At 39.3% G+C, this 27,555-nt stretch overlaps 1 protein-coding gene across 1 annotated transcript in view; it reads left to right on the top strand.

The window, feature by feature from the left end:
* Positions 1-27,555, top strand: part of SLC10A7 (solute carrier family 10 member 7) — a 140,089-nt gene that overhangs the window by 28,582 nt on the left and 83,952 nt on the right. The window contains exon 5 of the mRNA XM_053941353.1: positions 17,503-17,541. Coding sequence (XP_053797328.1) covers positions 17,503-17,541 — 39 coding nt within the window. The remainder of the gene's footprint in view (positions 1-17,502; positions 17,542-27,555) is intronic.

The following is a 27,555-nucleotide window of genomic DNA, read 5'->3' as shown; positions in this document are numbered from 1 at the left end:
CTGTCTGAAAGCCTGTTGTGTTTTTTTTGTACTTCCACTTCTGTCACAGGTGGTGTGACAAGGTGCTGTCTGCATCTTCCAGCACAGCCACGGCTGCTGCTCCACTGTCCCCATTCCTGTTCAGCTGCACACCCAAAGCTTTGTTCAAAGCAAATTACCATCTAAAGAAATGTGAGGGAAAAGCTTTCCCGTGAGCCAGACTTGTTTAATCTGTAGCTGCCAGCAGAAATTACCAGTTATTATCTGAAAATTTCACTGAGGTTCTTAGTATGAATAGGATGGAGACAGGTACTGTGTTTCTTGGAGATGCATGGGAAGGGGGAGCTGCACAGGAGTGGCTTGCAGGCAGTAGCTGTTTTCATAAGGATGCTGGCAACCTGGATTTTGGGTCATTTGTTGCCATTCATATGCCATAATCCAGGCACAAGCACTGTGACTGCTTGGCTGCCTGCTGCTCAAAAGATTCTGCCTGACCATCCTAACTTAAAGAAATGAGGTCTTCATGAGGTTTCAATTCTGTTTCACACAACCCCTGTGGGTTGCTTTTTTTCTTACTTTTCATTCTCTGTTGTTCCTTTTGGAGGCATTGCAGCAGTTTTGTTTGCCTGCACTGCTCTGTTGAAGGTTACAGTCAGAACTGGAATATGCAAAATCCAGGTGTCCATGAAGTTGTGTCTGTGGAGGCCAGTCAGTATGACCTCCCTTTGAGTTACCTCACACAGGCAGCAGGGTGCTTCCCAGGAAGGTAGAAGCCCCAGGTGAGGTTTTGGGAAGAGCTCTACTGGATGGATTTGCAACGTATCTGAAACAGAATTCCTTTCACTTCATTCTCTTTTGTTATCTGCCTGGAGGTCTTGGAAACCATTCCACTACAGCTGACAAGCAAGAATGTGACACAGTCAGCAAATACTAGATGAGTTTACAGAAGTAGAGGCACAGCCATCTTCCTGTGTTTTCAGGCTGGTAAAATTCGTATATTTTGATCACTAGTGCCACTTCAGCAATTTAAGTAAAAAGGTGACTGGATCTGAGGTGATGTGGGAGATTCCAATGCAGTGCAGGAGCAGAGCAAAGCACTGCAGAACTACTTCTCCCTGACATGCCAGCAACTTTTTATGTTGAGAGCTGGAGTTATGAGACACTAGTTGTTATTAAACAAGTACTTGGAGTTTGGCAGTGGTGCAATTACTGTTATCTTCTGCAAGTGGATTGTCACCTGCTTTCTTGTTCATGTGGCACATTTCTGTACCGGGAAATGTCATAAGGACCTGTAAAGCCGTTCTTTATTTGGATTTAAAGAAAACTGGCGTTAGAGCAATGCAGGTCCTTGAGTGGACTCCTGTAAATACCTTACACAAGTGTATTTGACTTGTGTGGCAAAGCCAGGATGCTACAGGATGTGAGAAGCTGCTGGAAGTGTCTCCTAGACCCGATGAAGCCAATGCCAGCTGGCTCCAAGATGGACTGGCCAAGGCCCATCAGCAGGTTGTGCCTCTGGAATTATGTTGTTAAGAAGAGCCAGAAGTCTCTGCGCAACTGCAGCCAGGAGAGAGGAGTGAGAATATGTGAGAGCAGCAGCCCTGCAGACAGCCAGGCCAGTGAAGAAGGAGGGGCAGGAGGTGCTCCAGGTGCCAGAGCTGAGGTTCCCCTGCAGCCCGTGGTGCAGCCTGTGGTGAGGCAGCTGCACCCCTGCAGCCCATGCAGGACCATGGTGGAGCAGAGATCCACCTGCAGCCCATGGAGAAACCCACACTAGAGCAGGTGGATGCCTGAAGGAAGAGGTGACTCTGGGGCAAGGCTGCACTGGAGCAGGCTCCTGGCAAGACTTTCAGATCCATGGAGAAAGGAGCCCATGCTGCTGCAGGTTTGCTGGCAGGACTTGTGAGGACCCATCCTGGAGCAGCCTGTTTCTGAAGGACTGCACCCATAGAAAAAGACCCATGCTGGGGCAGTTTGTGAAGAACTGCAGCCTGTGAGAAAGACTCATATTGGATACCCTGTGCCAGAGCAGGGGAGAAGAGTGTGAGGAGGCAGAGGCAGTGTGTGATGAAGCCCTGTTTCTCATCACCCTGCACCTCTGGTGGGGAAGAGGTAGAGCATTTGGGAGTCAAGTTAAGCCTGGAAAGAAAGGAGAGGTGAGGGGAAGGTGTTTTTAGGATTTTATTTTATTTCTTGTTTTCCTACTCTGATTTGATAGGGAAAAAAAAATTTCTTCCTAAAGTCAGGGTTGCTTTGCCTGTGGCAGTAAATGGGTAAGTGATCTCCCCCTGTCCTGATATCAATCCATCAGTGTTGTGTTATATTTTCCTCTCTTCTGTCCTGCTGAAGAGGAGAGTGATAAAGTGGCTTTGGTAGGACCCTGGCATCCAGCCAAGGTCAACCCACCACAACAAACTGAATAAATTTGAGTACATTAAGGTGTTACATTGCATGTTAATGAATACTGCTTCATTCTGGGTGCTTCTATTACCACAGAGTCTATGAATTTGAAATAACTTTTGTGAAGGAAAAAACATAGGAAGTCAAGACACAGCACCATAGAAATCTGTGGGAACAGTGTTCTCTGGTTAGGGCTTTTGGGTATCTAGGGATGACAGGGATGCCCTGCTGGCGCAGCTATGTAGGGATGAAAACAACTGGGTCACTAATATGCTCCTGTCTGGTATTTAAGAATAAAGCCGTAGGAACTATGAAAGAGGAAGGGCTCTAGAAGCAGTCAGCAAGTGTTGTAAAAGAAAAGAAAATTAGGGTTGAATTGAAGGGTAAATTATACAGAAAATTAAACCACAACATCTGCATGGAACTAGTAGTTTGTTACTTCAAGGGAATATGTAGGTGTTTTATAGTTATGTCATCAAATGAAATGTATCTGTATATATTTTGCTCCATACTGCAGTTGTTATATTTAGTGGTTTTGGGGCCGTTTACTGTTTTAAACAGCCCATGACAACCCAAGATGAATGAGAAACTGAAGCCATAGTTTCCCTTTTTACTTACCTGAGCCATTACAACCTTGGGATGTGTAAAGTCAAATAAAAAAATCACATATTGATGTAATTGAGGCAGGGACATGATCTAAAGCTCATGTAATGAGATAAATAGGAAAATCTTTGTTTCCATTCACAAGTTTATTTCAAGTCTCATGTTCCATTCACAACACTGGAATTCATAGGAAAAATGTGGAATGTAACTAACATGGCAACTTTTTCAAAGGTGTCTGCACATGGCAACATGTGAGTAATCAGAAACAAAAGCTGCTTGGTGACTTGATTATACTCAAATTCTTGGAAGAGAATTCTTGCTGTAGAATATCCAGTTTTCCAGCACGTCAACAACAACTTGGTGTTGCTTTAGTTTGTGGAGCTTTTGTTTTCTAATGTGGGGAAGAAAGGAAATTAATTAGAACAAACTCCAGAAAGCCGTGACTGTTCTTATGATCTCTCATATTTAAAAATGTCAGCTCCTTTTCCTGGTTTTTGGATGAGCAAAAAATGTTTAGAGGCGTTGAAGGAGAAACGCTGTAGTGAATTTTCCAAGTTCCATTCAGTTTTATGCCAACAATGATGGGAACTGCCTTGTGTGGCAGAAGAGATGATGGAAGGATCAGAAGCTGGTTGACAAAGCCCTTCCTCTCTAAATTGCAGATCCTAAACATCTAAATCAAGTCACAGTAATATATGAGCTTGTGGCTGTGTAAGAAGTCTCCTGTCTATATAAAGTACTTAGCAAAGCCCTGGGTTATCCTGGTGTTTTATTGGTGACCCTGTGACCCAGCATAAATTCAAGGCAAAGGGCTGTTTTAACTGTGCCCCCTTCCCAGCTCAGAGGGGTGTGCTGCTAACAAGTTATGGCTGTGATGGCAGAAAAGACTGTCTGTGTTGGGAAAATTAATTGCTTGTAAGCAAATGTTTTTAAAATGTGACATGGTTTTCATAATGTATGCTTTTTGTTAGTGTTATGTATTCGAGGAATAGTAATAGAGCTTGCCTAAGGATTGCTTTCTAAAATATTTAAATTATATAGCTAATGTTGTTTTCCGTGGTCTTTCTCTGACATCCATTGTGACATGGATTACTATGCTTAACACTTCTCTGTACTGATACTATAACAACCAAGCATTTAAAATGAAATGCACATTTGCTGCTGAATGTTTCCTTCTTTGAGAGGGCTAGATTAATGAAAATTAATGAGGTTAGGGAAATTTTGCTTCACAAGTGATCAAGTAAATTGGGCTTTGCACAGTCTGCAAAATGTTATTTTAACAAGACTGAATTACATTTCTGTTGTGCCTTCCATTGTTAAGGGTAATTAGAGAATATGTATGTTTTAATGAGAATAAAAGTTATGTTAGAACCGAAAGCTTTTCTCCTAGTAGTCTCTGAGGTTGTCTTGTATAATATGAGGAAAATACTGGTTTTTACTGGCAAGTGTGTTTATTTTTCTTTTTGTTAAGTACTTTGTACAAGCAGCATATATACTGTAAATAAAGGGTTTTTACAGAATTACACTGAAATACACTGCATAATACGTTTATTTAAGGGCTTTTTTTAAGGGCTTGATAGAGGATATGTGCAAATTAATATTCTGAGTTGTAGTTTGCTACCGAAAGCATTTGAAATGCGGGAATATTTTTTAGGTGTTAAAAAATGTTAGTTGGGAAGAGTAGTACTATTCTAAGCCTTCTTTAAATTGGACGTTTTCATAGGTCTTGTGTCTGAAATCAGCATTATAGTGATTCTTGGAAATATCTAGTATGTGTGTTTGTACACTGAAATCTTGTTATGGGCTCTGCTCCTTAATCAGTAGCTGTGTCCTGTGGGGTGGCAGGCCTTGTACCAAAGATTGTGAAATAACTTTACTGCTGAAAATCCTCCAGCATTCCAAACCCCAGCAAGAACAAGCGAGCCCACCCTAAACTGGCTTTCTTGGATGGCACGGCACGGAAATAACAAAGACATCTCTCTTTGGTTTTTCCTGCTCTTTCTTTTGGGGAAGAATCCAGAGGATAGGTAGGGCTGAAAGTTGCATCTGGAGAGCAGTGCTTTGTATTTGAATTCTTGTTCCAAGGTGGATCCTGCCAGCAGCAGCAGTAGGTCCTGTTCCAATCCCTAGAATTTCCAGAAGTTAAAAGGCAGGGAGCGAGTCGGCTGGAAACGGCACGGCAAGGTGCATTCGAATGGAGTGAATAAGGATGTGCAGCAGGCACGTTGAGGCGTGGAAATGTGTCTTCTGTGGGAAGGTAATTGGGATGGGGGCTTGGCAGGAGCTGCGTCGGCCGAGGTGGGGGCGACTGCCACAGGTTGATGGGCAGGTGATCCGGCAGGCTCGGCCGGGCGGCGCAGGAGGGCTGCCTAATATGCTGCGTGCCCTAAGGGCCTGGGGAACACAGTTGGATTATTATGTTAATGCCTGAGCCTGCTGCCCTCTTCCTATCCCAGCTGGGCTCCCTGTTGTTAGGAACTGCTTTGCTCTGACAGTGGAGTAATATACTTCATGATTGAAAGGGCAAAGGGGCTGGCAAGGAAAGAGAGCAGGCCTGCACAGATATGTAAATGAAGGGGGGAAGGCTGTAGGGGGGTTTGCATGTAGGTGTGGGTAGCAAGTTTATTAGGAAATGAGTAATATAAATCTGCTAATTGAATTGTTATTTACAAGTCCCATTCCCTGATTTGTTTCTTTGTGCGTTACCCACCCTAATGCTGATGTACAGTGAATTCAAAGTGCTTACCAAAGCAGGCACTTAGGTTGATTTATTTGGAACTGCGGTGCTATAATACACTGGTACCAGTGTACAGTGCTGACAATGGTGTATTTTTCAGGACTTTGATTACTGTCTCATGCTCTGCCACTCTATTGCTACACTACAGCTTATAGTGGTGATATGATTCTTTTATGTATTGTAGATAAGTATATCACTCTGCATTTTGTTGATACTTTGAGAGTAGGATATAGATACAGATTACAGGAATACATTTGTTATGGTGTTAGAGCAAATTGAACTTTGATTCAATGAGATGGTGACGATGTTGTGATATTTTTCTGAGGTCTTTCCTGCACTACAATTGACTAAAGACTGGGTTTTAGAATGAATGCATGTGAGAGATGAAAATGTGTTCCACAGACAAATGGGGGGGGGGGGGGCTTAGTGTTTGGTTGGTTGGGTTTTTTTTTTTCCTTGTGATGATACGGTCGTAATGTACTGAGTCTTTCTCTGCCTTTTATCAAGCTTCTATCAGTGGCGAATTGTGATTCAAAATACCAGTCAGGTGGGATTTATAACATCCTTATTTGTCTGTTTTAGATCCCAAAGTGCTGATCACTGACTAGTCAAAGAAATTGGTGTTCTCTAAATTGAACTTCTGAAAGTGAAAGCTATTTTTACAAAATGCAGCTAGTGTGTCAGATATAAAGTTGTTTGATAGATGAGGCGCTGCTCGTGGAGCTGGTACTTGGTGTTTGTCAAAGATGTGATTTCTGATTGCTTCTAGTGTATAAGGTGTCTTTTTCTACTCTTCACACATTTGGGTATTCCAGTTCTGCTCCTTATCTTTGTGTTCCCATGTATTGCTGCTCTGCCTTGCCCTTAAGAAGGTGTCTGTCTTGGCATGGGAACCTCCTGCTGTGCAGCAAAATTGGCAGCTCACACTTCTGACCTGGCAGCTGTGAATGTTCTCCTTGCACAGTGTTGTCCACATATGCATCTTATGTTACTGAAGTACTGTGTGGTGAAAAAGAACTCTGGATCTAGTTTGCTTCTGCAGACCTAGTGCAGATACAGGGTGTTCTGTGCATGACTGAGAATTTCTGTAGCCCTTGCCTCACTGGGTGCCCATGAATAACCATCACAGAACAGGTAATAACATTCTGTGTCCTGCTGGAGCCTTTGTATTTAACACAAAACTATTGATTTTCTTTATCGAAGTATCCTTGGCATTCTTTGTAGGCAAATCAGAATGTGTTGTACCTGTCTCTACAGCTTATGAGTTAAAGTAAGAAGATAGTTTTCACCACAAAATGGTGAAAAACAAGAGCATTGATGTAAAAGAACTGCTTTCTTGTTGAAGGAGTGTATTTTTCAAAATTTTCCTTTTTGTTTTTCTTTCACATTGTATCTGCATGTAGTTCTTGAGTAACATCTTTGGGAATATGGAACTCGAGCTACATACTGTCTCAAATTTGGAATGTTTCCATTCTTGTGTGGTTTTATTTATTTTTTTTTCCCCTTCCTCCCCCGTTTATGCAATTTAGACTTTGCAGAAATGCTTCCTGACTCTTTCAGGAAGATATTTGTAAATGTTTTGTTCCAGGTCAGGTTAACTTTTCAGTTTTGCAAACAAATCATTTTCACGTGGTCCACATTTCTCAGTACAACTTAGGTGTTCCATGTTTCCATTTCTCATGGTAAACTGATCTCCCTGGCTATGTCTTCTCAGTGCATCCTAAGAATTTGATAACAGTGCTGCATTGTGGATCAGCTGGAAAGCTTTGTGTGGCAACAGTCACAGAGGCCATCTTTCACTAGGTATGGGAGAAATTCAGCTGAAAGCAGTAAAATAACAAAATGAAATTATTAAAACAGAAAATATCAAACATGGGGCCAAAAGTAGTGATTCTAAAGATAGGGGGACCTTAGGGTTAAAGCACATGTTTAAATACTGCAGTATCCCTTATGCTGCATATTCCAGTTTTCAGCCAGCTCTGGATGTCAATGGAAGATTTGGTGAATGCTGCCACAAAGTGCACGTTCAGTGTGAATGGCAAGTTTTTAACTTTTTGCAGTAAAACAAACAGCCATCACAGCTTTTGGTGATCCTCTGCTCTCCACAGAGCACGAGTAGAATTCTGCACATGAAACTCATAGGTTTTAGAGTTTTCTCTCCACCTTTTCTTTAGAGAAGTAGTGGTTATATTATAGTAGTCTATATGACCCATTAGAGAGTCAAGTAAATTACCTTAAGGAAGTAATAAAAATATCTTCAATTTAGTTGCTAATGAGTTGCTATGTATTTTGTTTATGTTTACATAATAAATATATACACATATGAAGGAAAATTTTAAAGAAGTTTCAGCACCTTTGTAGTTCATGATGTACTCGTGCTGTTTGCTGTGTAGTTGTGAAACTAAGTTCCTGACCTAGACTTGATTGGCATTTGAGTATTAATCCTTGCACATGGAAGACAAGCCCCTTCTACCCCCTTTGGAATAGAGGATGTAGCAGTCCACTTGAAAAATGGGGGCAACCATCTGAGTAGAATTTAAAGATGTTTTGGGCATGATACAGAAGAAGGGTGGTGGTAATTACCAATGCTGTAGTTAATTTGTTGTCAGTGAAAAGTAACTTGGACCTTCAGTTCCCGCTGATCCACTGCTGAATTCCTTGGGCATATTTTGGGGATATGTAATATATAAGGATGCACATTTAGGCACTTTCTCACTCTGTGCATGTGTAAGTTGTAGTTAAATGAATTGCTAATATAGAGGGTGAAAGTAGCTGAGCAGCATTGCAAAGCGTGCAGTTGGATGCATCAAGATTGTTCCTTTTTATCTTTCATGCAGTGGCTGTTATGTTGGTCTGGTGCTTATTGTATGCAACTTTTCCTCCTCTCTCTACCTCTGCCACAATATTTCAGTGTGCAGAGCTTTGGCTAGTTAATAAAAAGGGAATTTCCAGTACCATATAATATTGGCTTATAGTAAAGCCTAACCTTTGGGCTAGGTTAAGGAAAAACAAATTGTTCTTCTTCGAAATATGGACATTTGTTGATGAGAGGACAAATTCTAACACGAGCTCCAGAGTTCAGGATTCATGGATCTGTGCAGAGGGCCACACTTCATTTATATTTTACAAAGCTGCTGTTTCAGCCAGTCTCTCCCCATGCTGTGGCCTTCCTTGCACTACTGTTATGTTTCCTATCTCCTGGCATTACACAAATGCTAGTGAAGCTGTTGCCAGTGGTAGTAGTGACAGGGACTTTCATAACAATGCTATTCTGAGCTGGTTTTGAAGGCATAGCAGTTAAAATGTCTGGTTCTGCTACTAACTGCCCAGAAAGCAATATGAGTGGGATATTTATAGAAGAATACTGGTGCAGGCACAGCCTTACAGTAAATGCAAAGGGCACCTTTTAAAAAGTGGCCTTGTGCTTTCATTTCACTTCAACAGGGAAGCAATACTCTTTGGAGTTGTGGGATGTATTGTTTAACTAGACCTCTAATCATGTTATGGATGGTGTGTCTCCAGGAGAATCAGGGGACAAGACCTTTAAGTGTTTTTATCACAGCTTAAGATCTCAGAAAATGTGAACTTAAATAAAAGTATGTTCAGGAGGTTGTTATTGCTCTGTATCCTTTTGAGGATACCTTCCATAGCATTTTTTTTTTTTAGAGAGAAAGTCTCTTACAGTTATGAAGTGTTTGGCCATAAGAGAGGAACAAGTTGGCAGTACTTATTTACCACTGTTCAGCTGAGCCTCCTTTATTAAATCATTGTTCAGCAATCTGTTTGTCCTGGTGTGAGACCCAGTGTCTTCACTGCTAAGGTGATAAACCTGAAGTCCCTAAGAAATGCACAATGTACATAAGACTTGTGGGTAATTTTGATACCAGAGTGACAGTGACTGGTTAAATTCTTAACTTTTTGCCCTCTAACCACATTTCATTGGCCAAATGTATGGCAGCTAAGGCTTACACTTCACAATATGTGAGTACAAGAGGGAAGTTACCTTGTTTTTCCCTGATTAGGAAAATGATGGAAATGGGCTTTCCATTTGGGGAAAAATACATACAAAAAGTTTGGCTAGATGCCTTTCTAGGAACTAAGAGCTTTCTGGTGTGTCAGAGCCACGTGAAGTTTGTGGAGGATTAAGTCAGATGCTGGAGCATGGTGTTTATGCACATGTGTATTTGGTATGAGAAAGCCTGTGTTGTAATGAGCCTGTCAGCTTTAAATCACTGCTTGTGCCAATGTTTACACTGGCACTGGACAGTCATCTCAATGTTTGCATTTGCAATTTTTAAGTAGAAGAGGAAAAAAAGAGAAACTGCCTCTGTTTATTCATGTTGGTATTCAAAAGTCCACTGTAGGTGCTCAGGTCGCTGCCCCGCCAGGGTGTGTGACGAAGGAGCCAACAGTGGAAGGCACTGTGTCTTATGAGAGTGATTTTGTGTTTTGAGCTGCAGCTGACAGGAGGATGGGAAAATTAAATAAGATCTTCAGGGTACTGCTGAGCTTGGGGTATGACTGTCACACAAGACGAGGTGAGAGTACTGGTGGCTGTCTCTACTGACAGCCCTTCTTGCTGTCGAAAGGAAGAGGATCACAGTTGCTAGAAAAGGAAGATTCCCTTAACCCTGGCAACCTGAATAGACAAGGCTTTGTGTGTTGCCTACATTTGTGTTTCTGAATATGGCCTAGATGGCTTTTTTTTCTGCTTTTTTTGTGAACATCACACCAGTTTTGTTTGCCACACAGCCACAGGATCATCTGGTGTGTGTAAATCTTTGCCATTTAGGATAAAGCAAAGAAACTATGAACAAAGTGACAGCATTGTACAGCTGATGGCATGGGCTAGTCAGGCATGAAGCCTGTCATCTCTTCTGTACCTGAGGAGACCAAGTCTTGGTTCTTTCATTGTGAAAATGGACATTCCAGCTCCTGACAGAGGTTCTTTCCTCCTGGCTTCATTCATGTGATCTTTCTGATGACAGAAGTCTTTATTTTCACTGAGCTCAGTTATACAAGTAATCTCAAGTAAAATGAGATACAGTAGTGTTGCTTTCCAACCTTTGCTAAACATGGATTTTCTGTTACTCATCCATATATTAGAATTGGTGGGAATTTGCAGAGTGACATATAAATATTCCTGAAACCTGAATGATTGATGTTTGCCATTTGAATTGTTAGCAAATGTTTACATTCTGGCTTTACTCTCAAAAAAAAAAAAAAAACAAAAAAAACCAAAAAAAAACCCCAAAATAACCCCAACACCTCTCCTGGCTCTGGCTTTTAGTCTTTCTTCACCTCCTCCTGCCTCTGAGTGAGAAATACCATGCTGGCACTCCAGAGTGCCCTTGAGTCATCCCAGTTGCTGTCAGTAGAGACAAGTTAGCAATTTTAACAAAAATATGGTGAGCAGGATAGTTTTCTTTATCTGCCTCAGTATTGCTAAAATTATTGGTGAAACAGAGAAATCCTTCAATGGGAAGAACCACATAACTTATTAAGTGTGTCCAAAAAGCTTTCCTTTTAACAGATGTTTTTGTATTTGTGAATATTAGTTACCAAAAGATGGTGATGGATATGAGGAACTACAAAAATTGGGGAATGAAAGACTGATTTTCAACAGAAACAACTTTGCTGGTAAGAGGCAATAACTCTGCCAGCAGAGGCCCCAGCCTGCTTCCATGCTGTTTCTGTGTTCTGCTTGTGGCAGAATGCCACGCCTGCCTGAAGCAGCACCAACTTCTACTCAAGTGATGGCAATCTCTGGCAGCCTGGAACAGAGGGCTCAGCGCTGTGTTTTAGAGAGCAACATTTTCTGGATTATGTTCCCCTGCTGAAATGCAAACAAACAACAGATTAGTTATTCTGTTTTCGTTTTCTGGTGCCTTTTCAGTGTTGTTTCCGTAGGACTGATGGTTATTGAAGACAGTTGAAATAAAACAATGTTTTCATGTTGTCAGCACAGCTCTAGGGGCGGGTTGGGGATTAGGTGATATCTTTGCTATTTTTTCCCAGTCAGCAAATTGTGTTGGACCACAGGGGACGTGGCAATGGATAAATACATAATCCCCTCTGTACTTCAGGGTTTTTTTTTTGCTGGTATACTGAAAGCTTCTTGGTTGGTAGGTGTGGTATTTATGTGTGTGTATTTTGGATTCTCTGGATTTTTTTATTTTTTTTAATAAGAGCATAAGGTCGTGTACATTTCCACTCTACTAAAATAATTAGTATAATTTGGTATTTTTATAAGAGACTTTTTGAACATCAGCACACTTTTTTTTGGAAGATTTCTTTGGACTCAACATTTAGTTGATATCAAAGTTTTGTGGGTTTAGTTTGTTTTATTTTGTGGGGATTTTGTGTTTTTCATATGTTGTGTGTTTGTGTGGTTGTTGGTTTGGGGGTTTTGTGTGCTTTTTGTTTTGTTGTAAATGCAATACAGCTGTTGTGGTGCCCTATCTCATATACAGCACATGGGCTGGAGTCGTGTGTAAGTTGTATTCTCCAGCTTCTGCTGAATTCAGTATGGAGTCTGCGTATATCAGAGTCAAATCTAGACCCTATTTGTTTCCCAGAAATGATGCTGGAGTGTTAAAAAGACATGTGCTTTGCCTTGGAGGGGGCAACTGGGCTTCTGGAGATTTGGTTGAGCAGTTAACACTGCCTCTTTCATTTTTGCCATGCTGGAGCAGAATTTTTATATGCATTTTAACAGTTATTTAAGAGTCCCCATATACTTAGAAAGGAATCTGAATATATGTGCCTTTTTTAAAGCTGCATCATAACTAGGTTATTCCATCAATACAGTAGAAGGACTGGGAGCTGCAGTTGGAACAATATGTAAAAATACAGCTTGTAAAAGATTTCCTTTATTAACTGTCATCATCCACAGAATATATGTTCAAATAAACGTTGTGTAATAACTAAATTTGAGATTAATAGGCCCCTTAAGAAACAGCGAAGTCATTCAGGATAGTCAGTGAAAAATAGCCTGTAAGACTGTAACATGCACATATTGTCCTGCTTACATGCTCTCTCTGGTGTCGTTCCCATTTATCAATGTCGGCAGGCTCTGTTCTCATTAAAACACTCTTGCACAAAAGCAACTTAATTTTCTTAAGAGAAGAGGACACCTGATTCAATTTAGTGCTCAAAACCAGGAACTTGAATATATATTTTTTTTCCTGTCTGAACTCAGATGAATAGTTATGAACAGCAACACAGATTAAACCTTATTAGGTATATTTATATTCTGTTTGCAGTAACAGTGCTGTGGCAAATAGCTTTCTACAGAGATGTAACGTCTTGTTATTGGAAACAGCAGTTAAGACATGAGCTGTGGTAACACTTACATGAGATTTTATTTTTAAATAGGAGATTGAAGGAGTTGTTTAAAGGGACTCTGCCAACTCATTCAAGTTACTTCTGACGTCCTGCCTTCTTCCACCTTTTTGAACCACACTGATCTTTTTGGGTAGATAAAATTTTCTTTTCTGTCCTGTTTGGTCAAATAATTTCCATCACTTTCTTCAGTCTTTCTCTCTCTCTCTCTTTTTTTTTTTTCCCTTTCTTCTTTTGTCAAATAGGAGACATGGTTGTATTAAATTCTGTAATAATAGTATGGATGCTGTAAAATGTTACACTACCATATTTTGTTCTCTGTCCTCTACTGCATAATCCTGCACTAGAACTGTGAGAGTCCTTGTCTCTCCCCAGTTCTTTTCTGCTCTTCTGGGTTTTTCTTTCTTCTTCACTGTGCCTTCTGTGTTAAATAGGATAATTAGTCTTGTGCTGATGCTTGAGCTGTATATCCCACTAGTGTGTGGTACATCCCCCAAGTGCTCAGGTTTTAACTGCAGGAAATTGCAGACAGACACAGAACAGCTCTGTGTGATGCCCAGGCCGCTTCCTTCCAGGATGTTCTGGGGCTGTTTGGTTTCATTACTCTGCATCTGTGGCCTTGACCCTGGAATGTCCTTTCCTCAGAGCAGGGATGACTTGGGGCCAGACAGGCCCTGGTGTCCATAGCATGTGCTGGCCCAGCTGTGGGGTGCCTGGGGGTAAGTGTAGGCTTAAATACAGCTTGGAAGGTTGTCTCCCTAAAGGCTGCCAAATGGCACTTGAGAATCAAATGTTTTTGTATTGAAGCACTATACACATATTGGTGAGAAAATCTCTTACCTTTTTCTCTGAGGTCCACGTACAAAGCTGTGAGGCCCTGCTCTTTCCCTGTGCTCTGCAGTAAAGTTCCAGTTCAGCTGTGCATAACAACTTGTTTGAAATACTGCTGATAATGATGATATGTTGCTGTTTGACCCAGGTGTTCCAAATGTGGCCAGGGTGTCTTTTCCTGTTGTTTAATGTAGTCTGGCTACTTTATTATCAAAACATTATCTAGTCTAATAAATTCCAAGATAGTTTAGCTTGGTACCAAAACCAAGGCAATGGAACAAAGTTCAGAATGTATTCTATATTTAATACTTGAATTCTCAGCGCACTTGTTTGATTTGCTCTTCAGTCACATGTACTTGAGCGCTGCATGTACTTGATGCTGCATTTGGATCCATACCTGGGGGGGAATGCTCAGCTCCTTGGTAGTGGCTCTGCCTTTTTCTTCCGTCTTTTACCAGCCATTGTTGCCAGGAGGACTGTCTTAGATCTCGTTGCTGCCACTGTAGAAATCTAAGCAGTGTTTTCCATACCTATATTCCAGGAAAAGGTGAGAGATGAAGGGCTGAAGCTTTGTGCTAGACTCTCGTATGAGAAGAGGAAACTTTCTGCCAAGTGCTGCCAGACAGGTGTCCTTCTAAGGTGGCCTGGTCACTTGTCATTTGGAATTCTCCTTGGAAATGTAGACCCTCAGCATTGCCTCAAGGCCAGTGCCATGCAGAGTTGACTGAAATTGTACCTGCCCAATAATAAGTGAATTTGTTGTTTAATTGAGCTAATATGTACAATTGTTAACGCAAGTGATGCTGTCCATGCTCTTGTATGGACAACATCACTGGCAGTGACTTTCAGTCATGTCTCTTGTGTTGATGCAAGTGTAGAAAACTTGTCTAGTTGTTGGTTCTGCTGCTTTTGAATGCAGTCTGACCTTACATTTCAATACATGGCTGTGCACTTACCTTTTGAAAGGACTTCACCATGGATTTTATAGAGAGCTCTCCCCTCATACTAATGGTCAATACAGTGAATGGTTTGCAAACACATGCAAATATGAACTTGGAGTATTATAAAGACATCCAAATGTTTTCGTGTTTTATTGTTTCATTTAAGCTGGCTGCAGACTGTCTGATATCTGTCGAAGCACAAAAAGGGCAAACACTAAAAAAAGTGATGCAATATCAATGACTAATAAATGTTTCAAATAGAAAATGAAGAGTCTGGCTGTATCATGTGTCAGCACTAATGTTTATTTGCATCATCCCTCTAAGGATTTCAGAATGCTTTTTAAGGAATGAATTAATTTTGACAATGCCCTGTGAGGTATGTGTCCCTTTGATAGAAGGGAGTTGGAAGCACAAAAATGTTTAAATTTACAGGGTTATGCTACTAGGTATGTTTAATTACAAATTGGAGCAGTTGATTCAGTTTACTACTAGTTTGTTTAAACTGAACCAGAATCACAAATATAAGCCCCAGGTTTGTGAGTATGAGAAGAAATTAGTTCTAAGTTTGTTTTGTAGGGGAAATGTTTTAAAAAAAAATGCAGATAGAGTAATTGGCATATGTAAATCCTCCCTCACTGAGGCAAATAATCTGGATGATTGTATCTTAATATGCAGTCTTCCTGTTCTGTTTTTTTTTCTCCTCCTCTTCTTTTGCCTGTAATGAGTGTTTAATCATCTGCTCTGGATAATTTCTGACACTTCAGAGAAAGGGAGTTAAAAATTGTAAACTAGGATACTCCAGAACTGGTTGTGAATTATGACTTTTGCACATGACTGACTAAACATCTGAAGCATAAAATTTGTCCAGGATTGTTTTAGTCCCTGTTATGTGCTTGAGATTATTTAAAAAATCCAGATATCTTCCAGATGGATCAGGAATTAATAAAAGCAGTTTGATAATGGGCAAAATACCACCATCTAGTATCTCTCCTTTATACCTTTCCAGATACAGAATTTCTCCTGGAAGTGGAATTGCAACCTGTTCTAAGTAAAATAATGTGATGTCTCTAGATGATCCCCAAAACAGGATTGGTAGCCATGTTCTAGGTTTGTGTGGATGAGTATAGTGTGTCTTTATCTTGCTACATGAAAGTGTCAGTTGCACAGCTTCAAATACAAGTAGAAAATCCTGATTTAATTCACACTTGTTGAAGAATTGTTTATACTACTTACACTTCCTTTCAGCTATGATCTCTGACAAGAGAAGCTATTTGGACTTGTGCCTCCTTTTTTTTTTTTTTTAATGTTCAAAAAAGAAATGCTGATGAGAAAGAGGTGTTAAAATATGTTACTGTAGTTTACAACTGTCAACTATAATGTTTTATTTAGCTGTATCTATTCAGATAGTCCCTCCACAACACAGAGTGCCATATGCCATTGTCCCTGTTAGTGAGTAAGTCAGCAAGGGTTTCCCAGTCTGTATTTGTTTTTCTATTTGGGCCACTGAGGAGCTGTGGTCCAGTGCCATCTTTTATTGATAGGGCCAGCAGAGGAGGAATCTAATGAAATTATCAAAGCTTTGAATTAATTATGAACTTGAATAAGAAAGCTAAGCTCTCTAGAGCCAAGGATCTCATTACCCATTCATTTTCATTGCATCCTCTTATGGAGCAGAAGGCAGGTTCAGCTACTGCTCCTACCCTGATTTTGGACTTTATTCAAACTTGTTCAACTCACTAACAGCCTCTTGTTATTAATCTGTGGCTGGAAGTGTCCAGGGTGATTAATTTGACTCTAAATCGGCACATAAATGGTAGATTTCCCTCCTCCCTTTCCTCTTACCTTTGCTGTGTGGCTTCTCATCGTCAGACTGGCTGCCATACAGGAGTTTCTGTTCTTTCTTGGTAATTGGGGAAAGCTATGCAAGACTCAAGTTTTAACTTCCTGGGATTTAATGAGTTCATATTAAGAAATAATACTGCTATCTTATATTTCCTGGATATTTAGGTAAGCACAAACACTTCTTAAGTCATTATCAAAATTGTTTATTTTCTTATTTTAAAAGACTATGGAGTGAAAAATAATGACATTTTGGACTCAGAAGTATGGGGTCGTTGTGGGATTTTTTTTTTAATTGGGTTTTTTGTTAGTCCTATTTTAAATTTGTCAATCTACAGGAAATTCTCTCTGTCAATACTTTATTATGATGAACTATTAAAGCAGTTTATTTACCAGATTAATATTTCATTGAAATTTTTAAAGTGTATGAAAAGGCAGTATTTTAGTTAAATCAGGTAATGTTTATTTTAATTAATAGGGCAGTATATGAAAATGTTCCTGGCGAATTAGAGCATGAGTAGTGAGACCAAGCTTCTGTTTAATAGTCTTAGTTCTTGTGGATATTCCTCTTCAGTCTATTGGCAAAAATTTTCTTCTCCTTCTGCTTTTGTCCGTTTCAGCACATTATTTATGAATACATAAACCAGAATTCATCAGTCTTCATAAGTTACAGGCAACTGGCAATTTTTTAAGCAGTGGCTAACTAATGGTCTCTGTGTATGTGTGTATTTGGAGAATCTAATAGCTTGGTGTGTGGGGGAAGGACATTTTGTTCTTGCACTGTAGCTATTGTACCATTGATGATATTTATCCTTTTTTTCTCTCTAGGCAGCTGCTATATTTAATTCTGCTTTTGGAAGTTTTTTGGTAAGTAACACAGTATTTATAGCAAGTGCTTTAATAGTCTTATTTTTAACAGTATCATTGGTGTGTTTGTATTTTTTCACATCATTGTTGGTGGAATTTTGCCATTCAGATGGCAAGATTTTGAATAATCTTTCAGTTTATGTCACCATGCCCTTAAATATGGATATTGCAATTTCTTTTCTTTTTGTTAAACTCTTGAGAAAGGTAGTGAATAAATTGTCTTTGCTCATAGTAAATTAATAATGTGTAAACACATCTTAATTTTCTCCTTAATGGGTTAACAGAATCTATTATTATGCAGATGTTTCAGACATGGGCATCAATATATTGATTTTTCTAATAAGGCCCATCAAATACTCATTATTTTCTATCAAGAGGCCATGGATTTTGAAAAGAAAACATGACCCAGCTGATCAGAGAGTAGATGCTAATTTACTCAGTGACTTGTCATTTGTTTAGCATATTTTACTGTCAGTGAAGCCACTCGATGTCTCTGAGGAACACACTAAAATAGCTAGATATGGGAAAGCAATCAATCCAGCTGGAAATATAACTGTTTCTTTAAAAAGCAAAAGCAGTATTTGTGGTCCTGATGGTCTACAAGCATTTGGAAAGGACAGGGTAAAGAACACTAATTATATGTATGAAGAAAGGAAGAATAGATTTCTTTTACTGATATGTTGTTTAGAGAGATATTAATGAATGTTAAGGAAAAAATTATGTGTTGGCAAACTACTGTGACTGATTGTTTATTTAGGCAGCTAATAATTGAATTTGTCCTCACTAAAATTTATGCATGTTCAGAAGTATGTGTTTGTGATGCCAGTCTTGTGTCCCAGTTTTATACTGTGATGTATAAAATGAATGAATGATAAAAGAATTCAAATTACAGAATTGAAATCAAAATAACGCACTTTTTGTTCATGGCATTTTTAAAATGAAAAACCAGCTTTTAGAAGCTTAAGTATATGGAGAGAGATAAAGTCGCATGGCATTTTGAAGTTGTGTTGTGCTGCTGCATTTTTGAGGGATTAGGTTGAAGTTAGGAAGGTGGATGTAAGTTTTTTGGGGTATGCATGACCTCTAACATATTTAAAATATGACTTCCCAAGTACATTTTGTTACCTGTAATGTCCTGCTTCCATGGGGCTGCCTCAAACTGTGGAAGTGTTGGGAAAACTCTTAAGTCTGTGTGTGTATGTGCATGGTATTTTCTCTTGCTGTTTGGCATGAGCTCCTGGTTTCCCTGCTGTCTCCAGCTTTCAGTTCAAGAGGTTTCTGTGAATACCCAAAGGCTCAGTTCAGCTGCCATTTGGAGATACTTTTTGGCTTCAAATAAGAATTTAATCTCCACTGCATCTGACTACAATGCTGGCTCCTAGTAAATCAACAGAGACATATTTTCCATTTCTAGTAGCTGTTTGCAGCTCTTTGAAGAAATCTGAGCTCAAGAAGCTGAGTTAGGTTTTATTTTCTTGTAATACTCCTAATTTTGATTTTGGTCTTAGTTCATGATCATTGGAAAGTCCTACTTACATGTAATTACCTCATTTCACTTTTTGTTCCCTTCAGGTCTTTTTGCAAATGTTGGAGCAGCATTGCAGTAAACATTATTCTTACAAAGTTCCCAGAAAAGACTTTTCAAAAATATTAAAGATCAGCTAGAATGAAACCATAGTACCAGCTGATTTTTTCTAATTACCAATTTTTTTTTTTTAGAATAACATGGTAAAGATACTAGTTACTATTAAATTACAAATATATTCCATACATTTAAACACTTCTTATGGTAATTCTACTTTGAAATCATGATTATATAGGGAATACATGTGTATGACAAAAAGCAAATCACAAATATGTTTACTGAGTGCTTTGTTCTTACAAACTTTTCCAGTTATGATGTTGACAGGATAAACCTTGTGATTGAAATGTGATAGTAGGCCAGGGATAGTAGTAAGTAGGCAGAGTTGTTCACCAGTAGTTTCACAATGGTGTGGGTCTACATGACCTTGAACTGAACTCCAGATATGGAGCACTGGCAAGCATGTGGTCACTTACAAAGAAAGTTTGCTGTTGAAAAACTGGCAAAGCATTAAATACATCTGTGTTTGTGTGTGTGTGTATATATATTTGTTTGAAATCAAAACCATTATATAAAATGTAAAAATAATTGTCTTGTTTCTGAGAACATAATGGAAGGTCCTAGTGGAAATGGTTTTGGGAATCCATCAGTTTATATTGGTGCCTAACTTAGGATTTGACTATGGGTGGAGAACCTATGTTCTGTATCTTCAATTCATGATAAATCTAAATCACATCTGTGTTTTTCTTAGGAGTGTCTAATGGTGAGTTGTATGTGAACAGGCTTAGATGGAGTTACAGACCTTTGTGACCAAAACTTTATGGAGATTATTTGGAAGGCTCTGACCTCAGCAAGGCTGAAGTTTTTTCTTAAGTTCCTTGTCTTACCATGTGTAGCATGTGGGCAGGTTGTGGTGCTGTGACAAAGCCAGGACAGTGTTTTCCCTTTTCAGATTATGCCCTGTGGGCCAGTGCCTGTGTGTGATAGTGTCAAACAGGCTGATTTAAAGGGGCTGAAAGATGTGCTGTGCTGATTACTCTCCTGCCCCCACCACCTTTTTTTTTCCCCTTAAGACTAGGGAATAGTGCTTGAGGAGTTAAATTAAAGTAAGTTGTAGAACAAAATGTTTGCAGGAAAATACTTGGTATAATGTTAGAATAACACTGAGATCAGCTTATTCAGGTGAGATGGAACCTCTTGTGATATACAAGATTCCAAATATGTCCTGATGAGCAGAAATGCACTTAGATTAAGGACCTGGGGGTGTTTCCACTGGTAAAGAGATTTACAAAAACTGCCAGCCAACCACAAAGTAATTCCTTTTTAACTCCACCAAAGTCTATATTCCTATAAATATACAGACAAAACAGTACATGGAATGATACTGTACATATTTACATTATTTTATTGACTTAGTTTAATAATGGCTCAGGTCTAATTAAAACCCAGCATTTGAAAAAACTAATTGTTACAGAAAAGTGTTTTTATATAGCTAGGTTAGTAATAACTAACGATAGATGAATTCAATTTACATAAATTTCAGCCAAGAGAATATTTAGGCTCATACCACAGAGGATTACTCTGAGCCGGGTAGTTAATATCATTATCTCCTCCCCTCGTTTAAGCAGTTTGGTTTACACTAATTGTAGAACATGAGAACTGATTTCAGATTTTCCTCTTAATGGAGTTTTAATATAATCTGGTAGTGTTTTACTCATACAGAGTGGTTGGTTATCCCAAGGTTGCATGCACATGCTAAGATAGAAAGCACTGTGTTAGCTGCTTCCACTTGGAGGAGAGGATACTTTTGCACCTAAAGGCTGAAGAAATTGTCTGGAGTGTGAAGTGTGGGTCTACTGGAATTCTTAATGTTGTGTGTGTTGCCATGCTTCCTAAGCATTTCTATTCCGCTTCTAAAAGAAGAAGACAAATACTTGCGAATGTACAAATCACAGAGCAATAGGCAGGAGACTGCAAATCATGCTGTGCTGATGGTTGTTCCATGGTGTTTGCCTGAGTGGTTCAGCTGCTTTGACTTTGTCCACCAGTCACTGAGGCTGCTCCTGCACTGGAGACGTGCTTGGTTGAGAGCTGCACTCAGTTTGCAGTGACAGTGTGATGCCTTGTGCGTGGGACATGCGCTTCCAGAACACTGTGTCCTCACAAAATGCTCTGCACTGCTGGACTAGACCAGTCTTGTCTAATCTTTCTATCTCTCATTAATCTCCTTTCTGCTTGAGATGGTGGGCTGGGAATGCTGTAAGAATATCCAGCCTGAGGTGTGAGTCAGTGCAGGCTTTTTCTTCAATACCTTGGTGTGGGATGTGCCTATTGGGAGGACAGTGTGGAAATGCCATGGGAAACTACAGTTGTTTAGCATAAGGCATTTCCCCAGAGTCCTCTGCCCCCCAGTGCAAATGAGCACATGCCCATCACCTGTCAGTTTGTGGTTGTCATCTCCCCAAGTTCTGGAAAGTTCCCTGTTCTCGTTGTTTCTAATGGTTCCCTCTGTAAACCACTCCTTCCCTTTTCCCTCATTGGCCCAGTTTATGTTACCCCATCCTTCTTCTCCCTCACACCCTCTTCCCATTGAATCATTTGTACGCTATCCAGGCCAATTGAGGGTCACCCTGTGGGACTCAGTCCGGGCTAGCCTAGACCTTGGGATTATGAACAGTTAGTGTGAAAGGAACAGCCATCAGCTTTACCTTAAACAAAGAACTGCAACTGAGGGTCTGAAGGTCTGTGGTGACAGGAAATCAAGAGGAAAAGAGAGGATTCTGGGCACTCTGCTCTGGTGACCACTGGACTCCTGAGAAAACTCCTTTAAAGTGTTGTTTAAGACTTCCTCCAGTGCTGTCTTGGATTAGCTTTTCTTTCTCTGTTGAAACATAATAGATGAAATGAGGCACATGTCAGGTGCCCATCATTCCATTAATCTTCTTTGTCCAAACTAAGTATGTGTGGGTTTTTTCTGACCATATCTCAGAGACAGAGCTGGTTCATGTAGTTCAAAAAGCTCAAATAATTTTTGGAGCCACCACATGGCTAGTATTTACATTGTCTTCCAAATGCAAGCTAAAGCTAGCAGAGAATAAAGTCAGCTTCTCACATATACACAAAGCTTAGTCGGTTAATGAAAATGTATGGAATTCTTATCTAGTCTGCTTTAGCAGGCATAATGATTTACACAGCCTGACAGCACTAGTGCTGCAAGTAAATGCATTAGTCATAGTGTCCATTTTTCTTGCAAATTTGTGACACAGATTTAATTATGGGAATGACCAGCGACTTACAAATCTAATTTTGGTAGGCTGAGCCAACTTTTTTATTTTAATAACAATGGATTTTTTTAGCAATGATTTCATTACCATTTAAAGAAATCCAACCATATGGAAATAACCAATTGGCTGAATTTATTTACTTTATTTTACCTTAATGGATGTTGAATGGTTTAGGTTTATTTGGGGCTTTTTTTATTATCACTTTTTTAATCTTAGTTATTTCTAGGATAAATATTTATATCTGTCTTAAGTATTTCTAGTATAAACATTTTAAATATTTTTCTAAAATCAGGCACATGCTTGAATACCCCTTTGTTCCATCTTAATTGTGTCTTTGCAGTATGAAAAGGGGCAGAACAGTCATCTGGGATTCCCTTTTTACTCTGCTAGCTGTTTACAAGGAAATCTTGCCAGGAAGTCCGTTCACAACAGGTGCTGAATTCTAGATTGAGTCTTGTTTAATTTCAAAGTGGAGTTGCTTTATGGTGAGCCACTGCCCTCTCAGCAGCAGTCTCCTCTTGCTCTGTGAGCAGTACAGAGGTGCTGCTGGTCTGTGCTCCGAATTTGATTGGGGTAGTTCTCCAAGTCCTGAGCAAGTTCTCCCTCTTAATCAGCCACTAGAGAAGGCACCTTATCTTTGAAGAATTGTTTTTTGCATGAGTGGAAGGGGATGGCAGATCTCGGCAGCAGTGAGTGTTTGGGCCAGATAGTATGAACCAGGCAGGAAAAGTTTATATTCCATGGAATTTAAATAATCTTGGGAGCCACTTATGTTGCCTTACTGTAACTTATTTCATGGTTGATGCTCAGATCTCTTGTTGTTGTTTAACATCCCCATTTTGATTTCTGCTAGCTGGACCTGAAATCTCAAAGTAAGATTGGGCATCATTGGCTGTTTCCAGGTTTGCCAAGTAACTTCTCAAAGCATGTAGGCCTTCAATCTCACTGTGTACTCAAACTTCCAGTGTATCACATGCTCAGTTGAATACCTAAACTTGAGTTAGTTTGTATTATTTTGGTACAAGCAAGGCAGAATAACAAAGCTTCCTGTGAAAGACACCCTTTAGCAAAAGCTTAAATACATATGTGATTATTTTCAGGGATTGCTGGGCATGTGCACCCATCCCAGTATTCCTTTATTGATCATATCTCTCCCTCCCAAAGACTGACAGAGTGGGTGTCAGATAGAATAAAAAAATCTGCCTGTCTATGACTAATGCTGAACTCCTTAAAAAAAAAAATAAAAAGTATAAAGGTGCAGTACTCCAAAAGAAGTAAATGGGATCTTGATCACAAGGGATTGAGAGAAATAGGGTAGAGGGATAATTGGAAATGTGGGTATTGTAACACCCACTGTGTGGTCTCACTGATGACACAGTTGGTCTGAAAAGACATTTAAGTCAGTAGGGATTTGCAGAGCCAGCAAGCACAGAGAACTAGTTAACAAATAACAACCCTGCTGGTGGTTATCTTTGATATGTTACAGAGAAGGAGGGTAGGTAACAGTAACCAAGAGGAAAGAAAATGTGCTGGCAAGGTCTCAAAAAAGAGTATCCTCTAGAAGGCCAATGATTAGTCCCTGTATTTTTTTTTTACAGTGGTCAAGAGGAAAATGCCTTGAAATCTACCTAATAACAAAAAATGTAAACCATTAGCTGTCAAATGTATAGAAATTATGTGGGCTGTAGCTTATCTCAGGGCTTTCTCAGTTTTCCCATTAGCTTTTGCTACTGATCATTTAATTCATCTTGCTTGGTCTTATGGGACTCAAGCAGTCAGTCCTGCCAAAAAAAAGTTTGTTTAAAGATAGCAATAAGTAGGCCATTAAATACAGCTCTTTGTATTATCTTTGAGGCCAAAAAAATAAGCAATTGCTACCTTTCTAAAGATCAATATATTTGAGTATTCTGCTTTTCCCACTTCCTCATATGACAGCAGACAGGTAGGATTTTTTTTTTTTTCCTTGCATCTACTTTTTTTGGTCAGCAACCTCATCTAGTGCACTTGCTAGGCATGGTACTCAGTGATGGCTTTTGAGACAGTAGGTTGAAGCCTGCCCCCATCATTACTGTTTCCATGGATTAGCAGGCTTTTAGGAAAAGAGACAGCTGAGGATATATGTGCCACTAGCATTTCTTGAGTTAGTAAAACAAACAGCAAAAGTGGATGTTGCTGGTGAAAATTCAGAGGGAGAACTCAGCATGTTTGTTGCACTTTGGAAAGATAGTGCGAGAGTTCAGGCAGCTTCACTCTTCCAGTCCAATTGTCAATTCAGGAATTGCAAGGTAGAAGGGAGAGAAGTTGCTATAGCCAAGAGTGGACACTCAAAGTATCTTAAACTTTGTGATCTGGTATCTTTCTTCTGATCACATAGCGTGGGGAGACTGAAAATGAAAGTGTCTCTGTGACTGTGGTGCAGCATCACCACAGTCATCATTGTTAATGGAGAATGAACACTGGAAATTTACAAGAAGCTTGATTCCATTTGAAGTGAAAGCTAATGGATTAGAGAATCAAGAGTGCCTCTCTTTGGTAACTATTATTTGGAGAACCTCTAAAGAAGGAAATAAATGTGTTTAATATTATATAATCAAGTGATTGGTTGGATTAGTATGTAAATCAAATCTGTGCTGATACAGTTTTAGCATGAAATCAGTTTGTCTAAGATTACTTATGTAATAATTAGCAATTTGACATTGTCCCCTTTAGTATGAAAATACCGCATTTTTGTCAAAAGAATTTGCTTGTTTTGGGCTATTTCTTTTCTGGTTTTGCTTACTAAGGTTATTGGCCAGAACTTGAAAGAAAAAAAAAACCAACCAAAAATCACAAATAAAAACAATTATCCCAGGATGGAAATCGTGTATAGATCACAATGTTGAAAGGTCCTGGGTTTAGTTTATGATGTTTTCTTGTCTTCTGTATTAGAATGGTTTCCTGTTTTTTCACTCCAAAATAAAGTGAAATTAACAGAAAGAAATATCAATTTTTCCATTATAAAATAAGATCAAGATGTCTGACTTCTAGTTAAGTCACTGAACTTGTATCATGGAACTGTGTCGTATCACTTAAAATTAGTTTTAAAAAATGTTTGCATTGAAAAGCTACTTTATTTGCTTCTGACAACTACTTGGAGAAATACACGTGTGCTTTTTTAAAAAAAAAAAGTGAAAATGTACACTACATAACTTTGAACAGTTTATTTGTAAAGCAAGAGATTTAAAATACTTGCAAGAATTTAGTGGTGTCTGTGGGAACCAAATGTTTGATTTTATTAGTTCTTTTTGTTAGGTGGGTTGGTGTATCAAGTAGAAATTGAGAAGGGAGGCACTGTGAAAGACAATTTGGCTTTTATTTTGCCCTCTCTAGTATCTTTTAATACTAGAAGAAGCATTCCTCTGCATTCCTCTAGGGCTGTGGTTATACACAAACATGTAGTCATTTGGCCTGATTTAAGGGTAAATGTTCCCTGCAGACAGATTTGGAAATGCACAAAATATGTAATTTTCTCCCTCACTTTTAAAAAATTCATCAAAAGGAAATGAAAATGTTTTTTAGAATCTGCTGTTAATGTTCTCCCCCAAAGTTTTAGCTTCTGATTGAAATGGAGCAATGTTCTTTCCTCTTTGCTGCAGCTTTTAGTCACCTGCATAAGAAAAGTATGCGTGGGGTGAGAGGGAGTGGAGAGAAATCATCCTTTCCTTGGGAATAGGGATATTTAAGCCCCTGTTTTGTGCTTGATTAGGACTTTGAACTGCTGCTGCTGCAAGGAGTTGTTTCACCCAGCAGCTGTGTGTGTGCGCTGTGAAACATGAGCTGGTGTGCTGAGCAGTCACCTACACTAATCCATCAGGGAACAGGGAGCTCTTTTTCCTTCTCTGGCCACCAAGCATGGATTCGGTAGCTAGCAAGAGCTGAGTTCTAGCATGTAGTACAAACAGCAGTACCAGTGCCGCATTGTTCTATACAAACCTTCTTTTACCTTTAGTTAACTCTTTATGGGAGGAAAATATCCAAACCACATTAATTTATTAAGTTTTTTTGGTCCAGAACAGGTTAAATCTCTGCCTGGATTTTTTTTTTTCTGTGGTTCTTCTCTATCTGACTGAACAGCGCCTACTCAAAACTCGGCAGTCCTCAGTCTCTAGGGGTGAAGACAAGACGGATGTCATTATTACTCTAAGTTGAGGGGCTGGAAATCATTCCCCTTGCTGTCAGGGTGACAAATACTGTCTTAGTGGAGGTGCCAGAGGTTAGGTCAAAAGCTCTCGCAAAGTCTTTAGCTCAACTAGCAAGCAAGGCGTGGTTATAAAACTGGAGCTTCCTTTGGAAATTGTGTTTATTCTTTATTGTTGACTTTTTAAAAGTCAGTTTTGGGAAACCATCATGACCCTTCTGTATGAGCCAGGAGTAGTTAATGAATATTTTTTTTTTTTAGTTGCTGTACTTGTTGTGGAGAGGCTCCTTTCATTATTATTTTGCCTTATCTTATTTACACCAGCCCAGCAAAATCCAAACCATCTTAGAGTAATGAGGCTCAGACTTGCTTATACAGTTTATCACCTTTTTGGCATGGCACGAGCAAATGCACCTTGCAGCATCTTGTTTCCTTCACCATCATTCCAACTCTCCACCCACCTCCTCCAGATTACTTTCCTACAATGATAAGTAAATTGTTGTATTTGTTGATTCTACTTCCTGAAAAAAGATTGTATGACAAATTTCCTTTTCTAAATTATTTTCTGATGGTACCTTCTTGGTTGCTCCAACGTAACTTTTTGCAAGGATGTTTATGTGCTGTCCTTTCCGTGAGAGCTGGTGGAAGATCAGACTAGAAGAACATCAGACTTTATCTATGACAAACTCAGTATGCTCTACAAAGGGTGAAATGATTGAAAACTTGTAATTTTTTACTTTCCAAGAAAAAGAATTATATATACTTGTTTAGGTGACTAAACAAGTTAAGTGATTGTGTCAGATAGAAAATTTTGCCTGTTGATATATGAAGATAGGTTTTTCATATTATCTTCTGTCTTTCAACCAGTGTACTGAAAGCTCAACATGGGACACTTTCCTTGGATACATTTGTTGGTATCGAGTGTTTAACTTGGCTGTGACTGTGCATGACTGGGAACAGCTTTTTGCCTC

The sequence above is a fragment of the Vidua chalybeata genome, chromosome 4 (assembly GCF_026979565.1).
Source record: "Vidua chalybeata isolate OUT-0048 chromosome 4, bVidCha1 merged haplotype, whole genome shotgun sequence".
Lineage (NCBI taxonomy): Eukaryota > Metazoa > Chordata > Aves > Passeriformes > Viduidae > Vidua > Vidua chalybeata.
This window is presented reverse-complemented; position numbering and strand designations above follow the sequence as displayed.